General features: G+C 54.7%; 2 protein-coding genes across 2 annotated transcripts; both read left to right on the forward strand.

The window, feature by feature from the left end:
• Positions 1–2,199: 2,199 nt before the first annotated feature.
• DLL3 (delta like canonical Notch ligand 3) lies at positions 2,200–9,603 on the forward strand. Its single transcript, XM_012559023.1, has 9 exons — positions 2,200–2,316; positions 2,467–2,748; positions 3,636–3,693; positions 5,649–5,891; positions 6,857–7,074; positions 7,926–8,148; positions 8,531–9,122; positions 9,383–9,467; positions 9,559–9,603. The coding sequence occupies exons 1-9, from the start codon at positions 2,248–2,250 to the stop codon at positions 9,601–9,603; spliced, it is 1,815 nt and encodes a 604-aa protein (XP_012414477.1). The 5' UTR covers positions 2,200–2,247.
• Positions 9,604–11,574: 1,971 nt separating this feature from the next.
• SELENOV (selenoprotein V) lies at positions 11,575–14,966 on the forward strand. The gene is made up of 6 exons (XM_023742316.1): positions 11,575–12,144; positions 12,223–12,665; positions 14,399–14,423; positions 14,558–14,611; positions 14,716–14,790; positions 14,889–14,966. The coding sequence occupies exons 1-6, from the start codon at positions 11,575–11,577 to the stop codon at positions 14,964–14,966; spliced, it is 1,245 nt and encodes a 414-aa protein (XP_023598084.1).
• Positions 14,967–16,771: the final 1,805 nt, after the last annotated feature.

A 16,771-nucleotide genomic window follows, 5' to 3' on the forward strand; every position in this document is an offset into this window, starting at 1 on the left:
GCTAATGAGTTCATAAATGGACATGTTACTTAGCATGGTGGCTGGCACGCACGCAACGCAGTCAAGTCCTGTTTTATTTTAAGGACTCATGGGCTCTAAAGTCAGCATATAAATAGCTAAAAACGTGTTGGGAAATCCCTTAAGGTACACGTCATACCCAGAAATGAGAGCATCCTTGTGAAGCACCTTCAGGCCTGGGTGTTATTATTATCTTTAATAGTTTTGAGATCTCTCCCACCTGGATAGCCTCTGAAGCTGCCATCCAGAGCAGGGCTTGCCTCCTTCCCCAGCTGGTTCTAACGGCTGCCCAGATTCTTTCTGACTAGCTCCTTTAGTGGGGTGCTGATTCCACCACCTAACCCAGTGCGGACCCCCATTTGCCTTCCAGTAACTTGTCCATGAGATCTGACTCTACCTTGGGGGACCGCATAACCTGAGTCAGTGGGGGTGAGGGGGTGGGTGGAAGGAGGAACTTTTAGAAGGTTGGAGTATGTTTTGGGGACCCTGGGAGACTGCGTAGGGAGCTTTGGTCAGGTCTGTGCTTTCGAAAGACCTGTAGAGTGATCAGGGCCTGCATGGGGGAGGTACAGGCAGGGGGGTTGGGGCCCCCAGATGGGAGAAGTACAGGGGGTGGTGAGAGCTCAGAGGAGCTGCCAGATCCCTGTGGGAGGTGTTTGGGAGGGCCCCCTGGAGGAGGTGAAGTTTGAATGGTGAACAGGAAAGAATTAGACCAAAGAATCGGAAGAGTAACAAGAAGAGGGAGAGTCCGTGCGGAGGAGTGCGGGTGTTCTGCACCATCTCACCGTGGCCCGGACCTCCCCTGTGCAAGACCTGCGGTGACTCTGGTGTCCTCAGGATTAAGAGAAAACTCTAGATTGGTGTACACCCCTGGTGTAATTAAAAAATTACTGAGCACCTCTATGTGCCTCTGCTGGAGGAGGCTTTACGGTAACCCTATCTTTCTCCTCCAAAAGAAAAATGTCTATAAATTGGACATATTTTTCTTTCTATAATCATTAGCTTCTAAGTATTAAAATTTTTTAAATTCTGGAAATGAGTGCCTTTACTTCCTCTAAAGGGCTTTGCCCAGCGCCTGGCAGAGAGTAAGTGATTATGGCAGGAGACTGGAACACCCGCTGCTAACTGCATCTCCTCGCTGAGGCCCTGGAATACTAAGGGGCTGTTGGAGGGTCCACGGGTACCCGCTGCATTCATCGCGGGCCCCTGATAATGTGAGGACGGAATTTCCTGCCCATTTGCTCCTCACACCTTCCGGAGGCTGAGCGGGCAGGCCAGCTGCGACCCGGAGGGGGAGGGGCGCGACCGCCCGGCAGATGGCGACATTTACATACAGCTGGGAGCCCCTTTTGAGGCAGGGGCTCCTCTGCCCTGGCGTCTGGTGCGTTCGTGATGCGGAGTCAGGAGGCTGGCTTTGTCTTCGGGGGGAAGCACACGAACACACACACACACACACGGACACACACACACGGGTCCACAAAGAACCCCCGATCTTCATCGTAACCACACAGGGTTACACCTATGGACCTCTCACCACGCCCCCCACAGTAAATACACACCCAGGCTTGCTCACACACACCCCTCAGTCACATACTCCAACTGCCTCTACCACACACAATCACACCCACGGCCACCTAGAGGCAGTGCACAGACCACCAAGTCACGTTGAGACTAACAGCCGCCCAGGTCTCACACACATGCACAGGGAAGCAGCCACACAGCCACAGAACCTCAGAATGTCACGGGAAATCGTGTACACCCCTAGTCTCGCACGCAGGTGGACACACACACAGAAGCTTAGAATTATTTACAACCTCAGGAACAGGCTTCACCGCAAAGTCTGAGCACACGTTGAGCCACACAATCTCACGCAGACACACAGTCACGAAGTCATGCACACACCCCACCCCAAGTGGACACCACGGGCACAGAATCTTGAGACCATTAAGAATCTCACCCACAGGCTTAACCCACCCCTCCGAACCACACAGGAAGTCACCTCCACAACCGCACATCCTCACAGAATCATACATTCTCGACCTATCCAAGTAAGTGCCCACAAACCACAGCCCTCTTTGGCAGCTCCTTTTGGGACCTCGAGTCCTCCGGAGAGCCCCTCCCCTCGAGTCCCCCGGAGACAGACGGTTGCCCGGAGGGGCGGGGCCGTCCCCTCCAATATAAGGTTCCAGAGCCAGCAGCTGCGATTCTCGAGACCCCCCGCGAAAGGCCATGGTAGCCCCGCGGAAGCCCCGGCTGCTATTCCGGACCATGCTCCTGGCGCTCTTTTTCCTCCCTCAGGTCAGAGACCCGCGCGAGATGAAGTGGGAAGGGAGGGTTGCGAGGTGTGTGTGGGGGGGAAAGACCCGAGGGTCTTGGGGAGGGAGCGCGGGGCGGACTGGACGCCTGCGTCCCCGCGGCCCCCTCACCCCGTGCCCCTGTCCGCCCCAGGCACGGCCGGCCGGCGTCTTCGAGGTGCAGATTCACTCTTTCGGGCCGGGCCCTGGGCCCGGGGCCCCGCGGTCGCCGTGCAGCGCCCGGGGTCCTTGCCGCCTCTTCTTCCGAGTCTGCCTGAAGCCAGGGGTCTCCGAGGAGGCCGCCGAGTTCCCGTGCGCCCTGGGCGCGGCGCTGAGCGCGCGCGGACCCGTCTACACCGGGCAGTCCGGAGCGCCCACGTCTGACCTGCCGCTGCCCAACCGCCTAATGCGCGTGCCCTTCCGTGAAGCCTGGCCGGTGAGACCCGGCCTGAGGTAGCCCCGGTGCTGGGGGCCTAACCCTCCACCTAAATCCACCCCCTAACTTCCAAGATCCCAACCCTGTCCCCTTGCGACCCCATATTCCCAGGCCAGTAACTCTACCATGTGGAATTCCACATTCCCAGACCCCTAAACCCTACTCACTGGAGACCCCAAATGTTCTGACCACACCCTGCATGCTGAGGACTCCAAATTCCCAGAACTCCAAGCCTACCCGCGGGAAGCCCTAAATTCGCAGAACTCTCTCTGGTCTTTACTACTCGGCGCCATCCAGTCGATTCCGACCTATAGCGACCCTAGAGGACAGAGTAGAACTACCCCATAGGTTTCCAAGGAGTGTCTGCTCTTTGGGAAGACCTTAATACCGGGATCCTCATCTTTATCCCTAAATTTCCTTGCACCTAGGAACCCTCCCATCCTGTTTTGGGGACCCCCAATCTCACTTTATCCTTCCTCAGTTCTTCCAATTGGGGCCCCCATTCCTGACTCCTTCACCTCCAAAATCCTATCTCCCACCCCCACGACCCCAAAAGCACAGAGCTGAACAGACCTGTATTCGAATTCTAGAGCCAGCCTCAGTTTGCTCATCTGTAAAATGGGATTATCAAGGTACCCCACTAGGTTTCCGTGTGAGGAATTCACCCAGGTGTCTTGAATAAAGTGCGTAGCGCATAGTAAGACCTTGGTTTAGAAAGCCCCAAATCCCATTCCTTCCCTGGGCCAGTCCGTCTGAGAATTGTCCCTTGCCTGCCTGATCCTCACAGTTGACCATCACTCTTCACCCCTGAACTCTGGTCTTCACTGAGTCCTTGCCTTGATCAATGTCTTTTATTCCTATGTTTCCCCCTCCCTCAACCCAACCAGGGTACCTTCTCTCTCATCATTGAAACCTGGAGAGAAGAACTAGAACAGCAGATTGGAGGTGAGTGTCTTCAGTCTTGGGACTGTGGTGGAGGGTGTTGGGTAGTGACCTGGTGCTGTCTGTGGCCCCAAGGGCATGCAGGGCGGGGCTTTCACAGGATCCCTGGTCCTGTGGTGTCATCGCAGCTCCTGGAGTATGGCACTGGGTGTTGACAGCTCCAGGGTCTTGGCATCTCAATACAGAAATGTCTTGGCACTGGGTGTGGGAGTCCATGGCCCTGGCCCTGGGTGAGATGGGGAAGCTCTCTATCTTGGAATTGAAGCTACCAGAGCCTCTGTCACCACCATGATCTTGAGATCGAAGGTGCATTATGAGTTACTTCTGGTTCCTTTAAGGGAGGCTGTGTCAGCATGTCGATATAGAGGTCCCATGAGCCCTATGGGGTGTTGCAGGCTCTACAGGGAGAATATTGAGCGAAGCTTTCGGGGAGGGATATGGGGTGTTCTTAGCCTTACTTTTGGAGAAGCTCTGGTGCTATGGGATTCTGAAGATGGCACAGGACTGGGCAGTGTTTCTTGCTGTTATACATAAGGTTGTCATGAGTCGAAACAGAATCCACAGCAACTAACAGCTGGTGCCACATGAGGCCCAGTGTTGGGGGTTCTGTCAGCATTTTGATGTAGAAAGCTCCTGCAGCCCAATGTTGGGTGTGTCTTAGTTATCTAAACCAAAAAACGAAACAAAAAAACCCACTGCCGTCCAGTCAATTCCGACTCATACTGACCCTTTAGAGCAGAGTAGAACTGCTCCATAGGATTTCCAAGGAGTGGCTGGTAGACTCAAACTGCCAACCTTTTGGTTAGGAGCCGAATGCTTAAATTCCACAAGTGGATGGCTTTAACCAGCAGAAAATTATTTTCTCACAGTTTAGGAGGCTAGAAGTCCAAATTCAGGGTGCTAACACCAGGGGAAGCTTTCTCTGTCAGCTCTGGAGGAAGGTCCTTGTCTCTTTGAGCTTTTGCTCCTGGGCGATCTTGCACTTAATCTCTTTTATATCTCAAAAGAGATTGACTCAAGATAACACCCTACACTAATCCTGCCTCATCAACATAACAAAGACAAACCCATTCCCACATGGGATCATAACCACAGGCATAGATGTCAGGATTTACAACACATATTTTGGAGGGACACACTTCAATCCGTAACAGGGTGTAACAGCAAAGCTGTGGGGAAACTATCACTCTCCCGGTATTCCAAGGTCTCAGGGTGCAACATGAGTAATTTATGGCCTAGTACTTGGGATCTCTGTCACTATTTTGATATAGGAAGATTCTGTGGTCAATATGGGGGCGATCTGCTTTTGTCCCTTGGCCATATGGAGATATCAGATGTCACCGAGTGCTATAGGGGGTAATTTATAGCCTACCAATTACTTTAATATCAAAGGATTTGGGGGCAAAATACGGGGCCATCACACTTTTTACAGGAGTCCCTGGGTGGCGCACAAGGTGAAGCACTTAACTAATAGCTGAAAGGCTGGCAGTTCAAAGCCACCTAGAGGCACCTCAAAAGAGAGGCCTGCCGATCGGCTTCCCAAAGGTCACAGCCTTAAAAACCCTATGGAGCAGTTCTACTCAGCACACATGGGGGCGCCGTGAGTCAGAATCCACCAGGCAACCAACAATAGCATGGCTTTTGTGGAAGAACTATCGCCAACGTGGTCACAGGGAGCTAGTTGGGATCGTGAGATTAAAATTTCCCGGGAGTTTATAGCCTTGCTAAGCGGGTAACTGCGGCTCTCGCGGTGTCGAAGGACCCCAAGACTGGATAAAGGTTGTTTTGGCCTGCTATAGGGTCGCTATGAGTCGGAAACCCCTCGAAGGCAATGGGTTTGGTTTTTGTTAATTGGGGCCCGTTGAGTGCAAGCAAGCGCTGTCGGTCTCTATCGCGAGACCTGGGTCCTGCCGCCGTCCGATAAGGTCTCTCCCAGCGCCGCTCCCTTGTCCTTGCAGGACCAGGCTGGAGCTTGCTGTCGCGTGTGGCCGGACGGTGGCGCCTGGCGGCCGGGGGCCCGTGGGCCAGGGAAGTGCAGCGCGCAGGCGGCTGGGAGCTGCGCTTCTCGTACCGCGCGCGCTGCGAGCCGCCCGCCGTCGGGGCCGCGTGCACGCGCCTCTGCCGTTCGCGCAGCGCCCCCTCGCGGTGCAGCCCGGGACAGCGCCCCTGCGCTCCTGCGGAGGACGAGTGCGCGGTACCACGTGAGTCCTCCCTTCAACCCCACCTCATCCCACCTGGGACCCCGTCCCTCCTTAGTTACCTTCATGCTCCCCCAATCTCCTCTCACAACCCAGCTACCGTCTTCAGGTAACTCGGGACCCCAGAATCCTCCCAGGTACTCCAGACACCCCTCTCCAAGGAAGTGAGGACTCCTGCCGATCCCTGCCCATAAACCCAGCCCCCCCATCCAGCTTCCAACTACCACCTTTGGGGAAACTGAGGACCCCAGGTCTCTCACTAGCCCTGCCTGGGTACCCCAGCCCCCTTCTGTCTTCCCAGAACTCGTCAGCCCCAAATAGGACCCCAACACCCATTTCCTATACCCACACCCCTTCTAGATGTGAGGACACCCACAGCTCTTTTAATTCTGGGGCCTCCGTACCTCCACCTAGGAGTTTAGAAACTCTTCTCAGACTTCCCAAGGTATCCTCCCTCCTCTCTGCCTGCTATTGCAGGCCAGATCCCCTTGCTTTTTAAAGCCTGGGAACCCGCAACTAACCCTGGATCCTCTCAGGCCTCTTTCCAAATTTCAGAGCTCTATGGAGACCCCTAGGAACTTCCAGACTAACCCAAACCCTCACATCTTCCTGAAAGGCCAGGGGCCTTTCCCAGTCATAAATCCCTCCTCCCACATTCTCCTCTCTCCAAGCCTAGAGCTGGGAGTCCCCTCTCCATCCTCCTTCCCAGAGCACAGACTCTGGCACCCGATGGCCCGGGGTTAAGATCCTTGGTCCTCCACTTCATATCTGGGTGAGTCACCTCACCACTCTGGGCCTCAGTTTCCCTGTCTGTAACCTGGGGCACACAATACCATCTAGTCCAGAGGGTCGTCACAAGGATGAAACATGGAGAGCCCTCAGGAACCTCTCTCCGATTCCCATCCCCTTGACCCTGGCCTTCCCCGACATCTATGTCCCTCTTCCTTCTGCCTCTCTGTCCCCCACAGTGGCATGCCGAGCTGGCTGCAGCCCAGAGCATGGCTTCTGCGAACAGCCCGATGAATGTCGATGCCTGGAGGGATGGGCTGGGCCCCTCTGCACGGTCCCGGTCTCCACCAGCAGCTGCCTCAGCCCCAGGGGCCCATCCTCTGCCACAGCTGGATGCCTCATACCCGGGCCTGGGCCCTGTGACGGGAACCCATGTGCCAACGGGGGCAGCTGTAGTGTCAGTATCACCCACCGCCACCTCATCCTGGTTCCTACTCTCTGGGAGTTTCCACCTCCCTCTCCATGTGACACCAGCTAGGGTGGAGAGCCGGGGGTGGCTGTTAGGGAGGGCTTCCTGGAGGTGTCCAGCCTGCATCTGGGGTGGACCTTGAAGGTGGACTAGGTGATGGGGCTGGGACTGGGGAGGGCAGTACCTAAAGGTGTGGAGGTGGGAATGATGAGGATAGAGAACTGAGGGCCCAAGGGAGGGGATGGTGGGGCCAGGTGGGATGGGGATTTGGGATCTCGGGGGAGAGGCGGAACATAAGAGGAGGCTTTCTGGAGGGGGTGGGACGGGGTGGGGCTTTTGAAGTACAACTTGGCCGAGGGGCGTACCACGTGAGGGTAGACTAAGTGAGCAGCACTGGGTGAGCAAAATTGTGGAGGTGGGGATGAGCCCCGTGCCTGTCGGGGTAAGGGAGAGACCAGTGTAGGCCACGGGGATACCGCCACCGTGGGACAGTGAGACACACTCAGGGTTGAAGTTGTGGGGACTGGGGAGACCAGATCAGAAGGCAGCTATGAGGACGGAATCGGGAGGGCAGACCAGGCAGGCAGCACGTGGTAGGCAGAGGGGTAGAGGTGGCAACTGGATGCCTCTGGGCCTCTTTTCTGTGCGGTTACACGGGTAGACACAGAAACATGGAGAGCAGCGAGGGGTTGTCTAGGGAGGGCTTCCCACAGGAGGCTCCTGCATGCTGAGGGCTGAGACTGGAAAAAGAGCCGACCCCATAGTTAAGACTCTGAGGAGGGGCATGGGATTTTGCTCCAAAGAGAGCGCCCGCCCCAAGCCTTCTTGCCCCTGCCCAGGAAACATCAGGCTCCTTCGAGTGCACCTGCCCCCGTGGGTTCTACGGGCTGCGGTGTGAGGTGAGCGGGGTGACATGCGCGGATGGACCCTGCTTCAACGGCGGCTTGTGTGTAGGGGGCGCAGACCCCGACTCTGCCTACGTCTGCCACTGCCCGCCCGGCTTCCAGGGCTCCAACTGCGAGAAGAGGGTAGATCGGTGCAGCCTGCAGCCGTGCCGGAATGGTGAGGCGGGGAGGCTGGAACGGTGCGGGGTGGGGTGGGGTCCCTGAGCGCCGCAGTGAGCAAGAGGACCACACGTAGTTCTGGAACTGTTAATATGTGTGGCTGAAGCCGAGAAAAAAGAAGACAGAGAGAGCCAAAAAGGGAAGGCTGAGCTAACCCAAGACGTCACCAGGTAGAAAAGGAAGCGGGCTGGCGTTGCAGGCAGATAGACCGCCTGGGCAAACTCCAAGAGGCCAGCCCTTGAGCTAGACAGAGACAGAGGGTGGTCGTTAGAGAAAGATGAGGGCGGGGATTACAAACGCGGGAAATAGGAGAAGAGCGCGGCGCGCTTGGGAGGGTTCCCTTCCCACGGCTGCGCCCCCTGACACCCCCTTCCTCACAGGCGGGCTCTGCCTGGACCTGGGCTATGCCCTGCGTTGCCGCTGCCGCGCAGGCTTCGCGGGTCCACGCTGCGAGCACGACCTGGACGACTGCGCCGGCCGCGCCTGTGCTAATGGCGGCACGTGCTTGGAGGGCGGTGGCGCGCGCCGCTGCTCCTGCGCCCTGGGCTTCGGCGGCCGCGACTGCCGGGAGCGCGCCGACCCCTGCGCCGCGCGCCCCTGTGCTCACGGCGGCCGCTGCTACGCCCACTTCTCCGGCCTCGTCTGCGCCTGCGCGCCCGGCTACATGGGCGCGCGGTGTGAGTTCCCGGTTCACCCCGACGGTGCGGATGACCGCGCAGGCGCACTTTCCGCGGCCTCACCAGGCCCGAGCCAGGGGGACCCCCAGCGCTTCCTTTTGCCGCTGGCTTTGGGCTTGTTGGTGGCCGCGAGCTTGGCCGGCGCTGCGTTCTTGCTGGTCCACTTGCGACGCCGTGACCCTGGCCGGGATACTGGGTCTCGCCTGTTGGCAGGGACCCCGGAGCCACCGATCCACGCCCTCCCTGATGCTCTCAACAACATGCGTACGCGAGAGGATTCCGGAGATGGCCCGAGGTGAGGGGCCGGGCTACAGCTGTATGCCATGTTCTCATTGGCTGCTTGCATCGATCTCCATAGGACAATTGGCCTGATTTCTTGAATAACCTTCCTGATTGGCCCATTCCTGTTGACCCCTCCCCCCGTGCTCTCTCGCTTTTCTGATTGGTTCATTCCACAATTCTGGTTGGCTTCAGATTTCCCTCGGTGGTGAGTGGGAGAACAAGATCTGAGAATTAAGGGGTTTGCATCTTTCCTTCCTTTCTTTTCACCTGCAGCCTGTCCACTGATTGGAGTCGCCCGGAAGATGGAGACTCTCGAGCGATTTATGTCATATCTGCTCCTTCAATCTATGCTCAGGAGGTAGTTGTCCCTGTCCACCTCCTCTACACAGATTGGGCACACCCGGTGGGGGCAGTCCCGGCTTTATCTCTAAGCCTTTTTCTCTGTGTAGAATGAGAATCTCTTGAAGGTTCTTAAAACCAATTACCAGTTCTGAGTTAATATAAATCTATCCTACATCCCTCTTGCTGTCGTTTTGAGCTGTTGCCCAGCTTCTCTTTGGACGACTTACGGCTTCAAGAGGTTACAGTGGGGTTCCTCGGCCAGAACCCCTTAACTTGATTTCCAGTTACTGGGGAGAGGGAGAAGAGGCCGAGGGCAGCCCTTTCTAATACCTCCTACTCATTTTGTTTCTAGGCCTGACCTGCCCCTTCACCATCATTGCCTAGAGACAGATCCTGGATATTTTTCTATTTAGTTGGTGGTGCCAAATCTCTGTCCCAGACACTTCGGAGTTCACGTTGGGAGGGGTAGCGGGGAGAACTTTACCGCTGGAAATTGTACATAATGGTTATTTATATCCTATTATTTTTTCTCTCCCCATCTCTCCAGAGACATCTATAAACGCTTGTATTTTGATCAACTATGACTCGTCCGTCTGATTGTACTTGGCATTGGGGCTAAGGGGAGAAATTTTGTGCTTTAAAAGCATCATAGATAGCACTCTAACTGTAGCAGGGGGGAGAAACAACTCAAAACTAGTTGAAAGAAAAAAACGAAAACCCTGCGGAAGGTTGTATCTTCAAACGGATTGTGTGACACAGTGTCTTTCTCCAGTTGGCTGTTTCTCGTGGGATGATTTCATATGTAGGCAGGCTCTCATTGGCCCTGGCTTGTCACATGGCCATGTCTGAACCAATCACCAAGGGGGTTTGGTTTACTTTTGATTGGTCAGGCTTAGTCAGGTGCTCACTGTGTATCCGCAAGTAGGGGCAGCCTGCTGAAATGCTATGGAATAGGATGGCAAAGGGGGCCGTCTCCCACACTTACTCCCCTGAAAATCAGGTTTGTTACCAGGAGTCCCCTGGGTGGTGAAAACCGTTAACGCACTTTGCTGCTAGCCAAAAAGTTGGCAGTTCAAATCCATCCAGTGGTACCTCAGAAGAAAGACCTGGGGATCTAGATCTACTTCCGTAAGATTATAGCCATTGAAAACCACATGGAGCACATGGGGTCGCCATGAATCAAAATAGACTTTTTTTTTTTAAACATATATATGTAAAAAAAAAGATCGTGTGTGTATGCGCGCGCGCGCGCACGTGTGGCTGCCCGGGTTCTCTCAGCCCTTTGAACAAGCCAGCGTTTTTCCTCTGCCTTCAGCTCTCCTTAGTCAATGCCTTTTTCTTGACACTTTCATTCACTCCAATTTATTAAGCTCCTACTGTGTGCCAAGCCTTGTTCTAGGAGCTGCAGATACAGCAGCGAATGAAACAGCCAAGTTCTCGCCTGTGACGAGGTCACAGTTTGATCGAGTCCTCCTCAGGGTGGTGATGGGCTAGAACGCTGGAGTCTGACAGCTTGAGTTCGAATCCCAGCTCTTCTACTAACTACTGCGGGCAAGTGTGTAGCACTTCACGCTATATAAATGTTGATTCTCTATTGTTGCTGTTGCTCTTATTTTCCAGCTCTCTCAGTTGTCCCCTCTTCTACGAAGCCCTCTCTGATTGCCACCGACTAAGTCTAGTGTCTCCTCTAGTCTCCCACAGCTCAATACTTGCGCCCCTCCCAGCCCAGACTCCTCTGCCAGCGCGTCCCCTATCAGGGAGCCTGGTGAAGGCAGGAACCAGGGATTTTCTGACACCTTTGTCCCATAATCACCCAGCACGGGACCGGGCACTCAAGAAACGTATTCTGGATACATGAATGTTAATGACGGCTGCGGAAGACACTGGGACCGCGTGGGTGTTTCCTACCCGGTAGTGGCAGTTAAGGAGTGGGAGTTATTAGGCAAGACTTAGGGTCCGGCCTCATCCCTTGACCGTCTGCTCCGAGTGAACGCGGTGTAACAGTGCCCCCTGTGGCCACGTTCCGTTTCAGAACCCTGGTGCGGGTGTGCGCTCCCCGCCCCAGGGAGGAGGGCGGGGCGGGAATCCCAACCCTGGATACCTCGGCCCCCACTGGCCCCCCCATGAACAACCAGGCGCGGGCCCCAGCCCCTTCCCCAGTCAGGACCCCGACCCCTGTCCGGGCTCCAACTCTGGGCCGGGCCTCGATCCCTATGCGGGCCCCGACCCCGGTCCGGACCCCGACCCCGGTCCGGACCCCGACCCCTGTCCGGACCCCGACCCAGGCCCAGGTCCCGACCCCGGCCCAGGCCCCGACTCCGGTCCGGTCTTTGCCTCCGGTCCGGGTCCCAACTCCGGTTCTGGCCACGACTCAAGTCCGGGCCGCGACTCCGGTCCGGACCCCGACCCCAGTCCAGACCCCGACCCCGGTCCAGGCCCCGACCCCGGTCCAGGACCCGACTCCGGTCCAGACCCCGGTCCAGACCCCTGTCCAGACCCCAACCCCAGTCCAGGCCCCGACTCGGGTCCAGGCCCCGACACCGGTCCAGGCCCCGACCCCGGTCCAGACCCCGGTCCAGACCCCAACCCCAGTCCAGGCCCCGACTCCGGTCCAGGCCCCGACACCGGTCCAGGCCCCGACCCCGGTCCAGACCCCGGTCCAGACCCCAACCCCAGTCCAGGCCCCGACTCCGGTCCAGGCCCCGACACCGGTCCAGGCCCCGACCTCGGTCCAGGCCCCGACTCCGGTCCGGTCTTTGCCTCCGATCCAGGCCCCGACTCCGGTCCCGGCCGCTCCCCCCGCCCCGATCCCGGCTGAGTTTCCCGCCCCAGGATCCTTCCCGACCCCGCCCCTGTTACTGGATTCACCCCCAGAGCCGGCTGCGGAGCCAACTTTGTCGCCCGCTAAGGAGCCTGCGCGATCGTCGAGTCTGAAGGCCGTCCCATCGGTCACCAGCCTATCTGAGCTCGCCGAGGGTCCCCATCCGCCGCTCACTCCATCAGCCACTGAGATACTGGGGTCCGCCTTCGGGACCATCCCGACGGTAGACACATCGGCCACCAAATTGACGGATTCCATCCCCGGGCGTATCCCAGCGCCTATGCTGGAGACCAAGCTGTCAGCCATCTGTGTACCGGTTTCTAACGACGCGCTCGCCTCCACCAGCGAGAACGTCCAAATGGACAACAGAGTCCTTATTCGAGTGATCTACTGGTGAGGGCCGGCCCCACCCACACCTCCCTTCCTCCCCAAGGAGCGGCTGGAGGATTCGAACTGCCAACCTTTTGGTTAGCAGCCAAGCTCCTTAACAAGTACACCCCTAGGGCTCCAAAAGGCGAGGGGAGGGTCCCAACTGCCAGGTTGGAAACTTGACTTTCCCTGTCATTCTCTGTGGGGTTCCAGAGATCTGGGCTCAAATCCCTGCCCTGCGCCAGCAGTGTTACTTCTGGCTCCGCACTTTATCCATTCACTGTCATCGATTCATTCAGTCAGTCAGTCCTGTGTTGGCTGAGCAGGGCCGCATGCGCGACTCTGGAGGAGAGGCGCCAGGACACAAAGTCAGCATACTGTTAGTGTGAATGCAGACGGGTGCTCTGTGGGAGGAGGAAGGGGCTTCAGGCTGGGTGTCAGGGATAGCCTTTCTAAGGAGGCAGCACTTGAGCTGTACACTGAGTGACGGGAGGGAGCCTGCTAAACGAAGAGCCTCTTGGGTTGTGGTAACAGCAACAGTAACACTGACCTTCCTTGACCTCCCTGCGACTCAGGGCTGAATTTGGCCACCGGCAGAAGGGTCTCCGCACCCTGTCCCTCTCCTTGTCTCACATTTTCTGTCTGCCATCTCTGCCCTGCGCGTCTTACCAGCCTTCCCTGTCTCTCCCCAACTCGCTCCTTGTCTTCATTTTCCCGCCTTGTGTGTCTGTCTCTTTCTCCTTCTTCCTATCTCTCTCCTCATCTCCCCCTCTCTCTTTCTCGCCCATCTCCTGCTTTCTCTCTATCTCTTTGTCTGTCTCCATGAATTCATTAATTCATTCATTCGACAGGCCTACCATGGGCCAGGCGCTGGGGACACAGCAGCGAAAAGATAAAGATCCCTGCCCTTGTTCATGGTGCTGGCATTCTGGTTTGGAGGGCGGGCAAAAAACAATAAAGAACCCCGGACACCCTTTTAACTCCGTTCTAAAGTCACTCCCGAGGTTCACCCTTCAGCCAAAGATTAGACAGGTCTATAGGGCCAACAGTAACACATGTGAGGGACGTACTTCATAGTTCAATCATGTATACGAGACTAATGGGCACGTCAGCCCAAAAGCAAAGGCAAGAAGGCAGGAAGGGACAGGAAAGCTGAAAGAATGGAAAAAGGAACCCAGGGTGGAGAAGGGAAGGGGAAAGCGTCGACACGTCACAGGGTTGGCAACCAATGTCACAGAACAATTTGTGTATTAACTGTTTAATAAGAAACTGATTTGCTCTGTAAACTTTCACCTAAATCACAACTGAAAAAAAAAAAGGGGACAAATCGCAAATTATCTAGTATATTAGGAGGTGATCGGTGCTATGGACAAAAGGCATCTTGAAGGGGTTACAATTTTCTCTAGGGGGTTCAGGAAAGGCCTCACTGAGCAAAGGATGGGAGGGAAGGAGCTGTGCAGAGACTAGGGGAAGGGCATTCAGCAGAGGGAACAGCCAGTGCAAAGGCCCTGAGGCAGGGAGTGCCTGGAGTGTTGGAAGAAGACCTAGGAGGTCCCTGTGGCTGGAGCAGGGTGAGCCAGGGAGAGAGTGGGAGGAAGTGAGGGCAGGGAGGTGATGGGGCAGATTGTGTGGGGCCTTGTGGGCCACAGGAGGACTATGGTCTTCCCCTGAGTGAGGTGGAGCCACGGGAGAGCCCTGACTTGTATCTTGTGTCTTCCCTTCCTCTCGGCCACCTTCCTCTTGCCCTCTGTCTCCAGTGGCCTCTGAAGCTATGGCCTTCGGGTGAGTAGTTTTGGCTTTAAGGGTGGGGGGAATGTGGGGTATGAAGCCTGGGAAGAGTTCTTATTTCCTCTCTCCCGTGACCCCATGACCCCATGATCTATGACCCATGACCCCATCTCCTCATTGTTCTGCAGTACATTCTACTGAGAAAGAATCTGGAGCAGCAATTTCCAAATCGTCTACTCTTTGTAAGTGTGCTGGTGGCCTGGGGGCGGGAGGTGGTCAGGGCTTGGAGACCCCCAAGTAGGGCGGGAAGGGGGGCCTCACCCAGCCCCCAACCTTCCATTCCCAGGAGGAGGACATTTCTTCCCAGGCTACGGGGGAGTTTGAAGTGTTTGTGGACGGGAAACTGGTCCATTCGAAGAAGGTGATTCTGAGCAAGGGTCCCAGACAGGGAAGGAGGGTGGGACTGGGGCTCTGGGGGGATGGGGTAGACAAGTCTGTACTCTTGCCCTCTGTGCCCAGAAAGGTGATGGTTTTGTGGATGACGCCAGGCTGCAGAAAATTGTGAACAGTATCAATGAGGCAATCAAGAAAAGGTAGCAGGCACTGTCCAGCCGGAGGTGAGATGAGGGCTTGCCAGGGCCAGGGTGGGAGGAGTGGAGGCTGGGATGGGGAGGGTATGAGTGAAGGGGGATGGGAGACTATCTTGGAGTTGCAGACACCTAGTTTCAATCCTAGCACAGCCAGTCCTCCCTATCATAACCAGGGAGAAGTTGCCTACACCCTTTTCTGAGACTCAGTTTCCTCATCAATAAAATGGGGTTTTTGAGATGATTCGGTGAGATGGCTCATGTAAGGTAATAAGGTAATAAGCAGTACTCAGCACAGAGTAGGCAATAAGGTAATAAACAGTACTCAGCACAGAGTAGATGTCTTAGTCATCTAGTGCTGCTATAACAGAAATACCACAAGTAATGGCTTTAACAAAGAGAAGTTTATTCTCTCACAGTTCAGTAGGCTAGAAGTCCAAATTCAGGGCACCTAGCTTTCTCTCTCTGTTGGCTCTGGAGGAAGGTCCTCGTGATGCATCAGTCTTCCCTTGGTCTGGGAACATCCCAGCACGGGAACCTCAGATCCAAAGGACACACTCTGCGCCCGGCACTGCTTTCTTGGTGGTGTGAGGTCCCCATGTGTCTCTGCTCGCTTCTCTCTTTTATATCTCAAAAGAGATTGGCTTAAGACACTATCTAATCTTGTAGACTTCATCAATATAACTGCTGCTAATCCATCTTACTACATCATAGTGATAGGATTTACAACATATAGGGAGATCACATCAGATTACAAAATGGTAGACAATCACACAGTACTGGGAATCATGACCCAGCCAAGTTGACAGATATTTTTTGGGGACACAACTCAATCCATGACAGTAGGTAACAGGGTAATAGACAGTACTTGGCACAGAGTAGGTAAAAAGGCAATAAACAGTGCTTGGCACAGAGTAGGTAATAAGGTAATAAACAGTACTTAGCACAGAGTAGGTAATAGGGTAATAAGCAGTACTTGGCACAGGGTAGGTAAAAAGATAATAAGCAGTACTCTGCAGAGTACGTAATGAGGTATTAAACAGTACTGGACCAGAGTAGATAAAAAGGTAATAAGCAGTACTCAGCACAGTAGGTAAAAAGGCAATAATAAACAGTACTCAGCACAGAGTAGGTAAAAAGGCTATAATTAACAGTAGTTGGCACAGAGTAGGTAATAAGGTAATAATCAGTACTCAGCACAGAGTAGGTAAAAAGGCTGTAATAAACAGTACTGGGCACAGAGTAGGTAATAGAGTAATAAACAGTACTTGGCACAGGTTAGGTAAAAAGGCAATAAACAGTACTTGGCAGAGTATGTAATAAGCTATTAAATAGTACTGGGCACAGAGTAGGTAAAAAGGTAATAAACAGTACTCAGCACAGAGGAGGTAAGAGGATAATAAACAGAACTCAGCACAGAGTAGGTAAAAAGGCAGCAATAAACAGTACTGGGCACAGAGTAGGTAAAAAGGTAATAAACAGTACTCAGCATAGAGAAGGTAAGAGGATAATAAACAGTACTGGGAACAGAGTAGGTAAAAAGGCAGCAATAAACAGTACTGGGCACAGAGTAGGTAATAAGGTAATAAACAGTACACTGGTATGTTGACTATAATTTTTTTCTCTCAAAAGAGCTTTTAAATTTTATTTTAACTTTTAGTTGTAAAGCTGTGCTATCTCTAACCAGCCTGTGGCTATTTAATTTTTTTCTTAATTTTATGGTTGTTGAGAATATGCACAGCAAAAATGTACACCAATTCAAGTTTCTACGTGTACAGTTCAGTGACATTGATTACATCCTTCGAGTGGTGCCAG

Source organism: Trichechus manatus, unplaced genomic scaffold (genome assembly GCF_000243295.1).
Source record: "Trichechus manatus latirostris isolate Lorelei unplaced genomic scaffold, TriManLat1.0 scaffold00207, whole genome shotgun sequence".
In the NCBI taxonomy this organism is placed as follows: domain Eukaryota; kingdom Metazoa; phylum Chordata; class Mammalia; order Sirenia; family Trichechidae; genus Trichechus; species Trichechus manatus.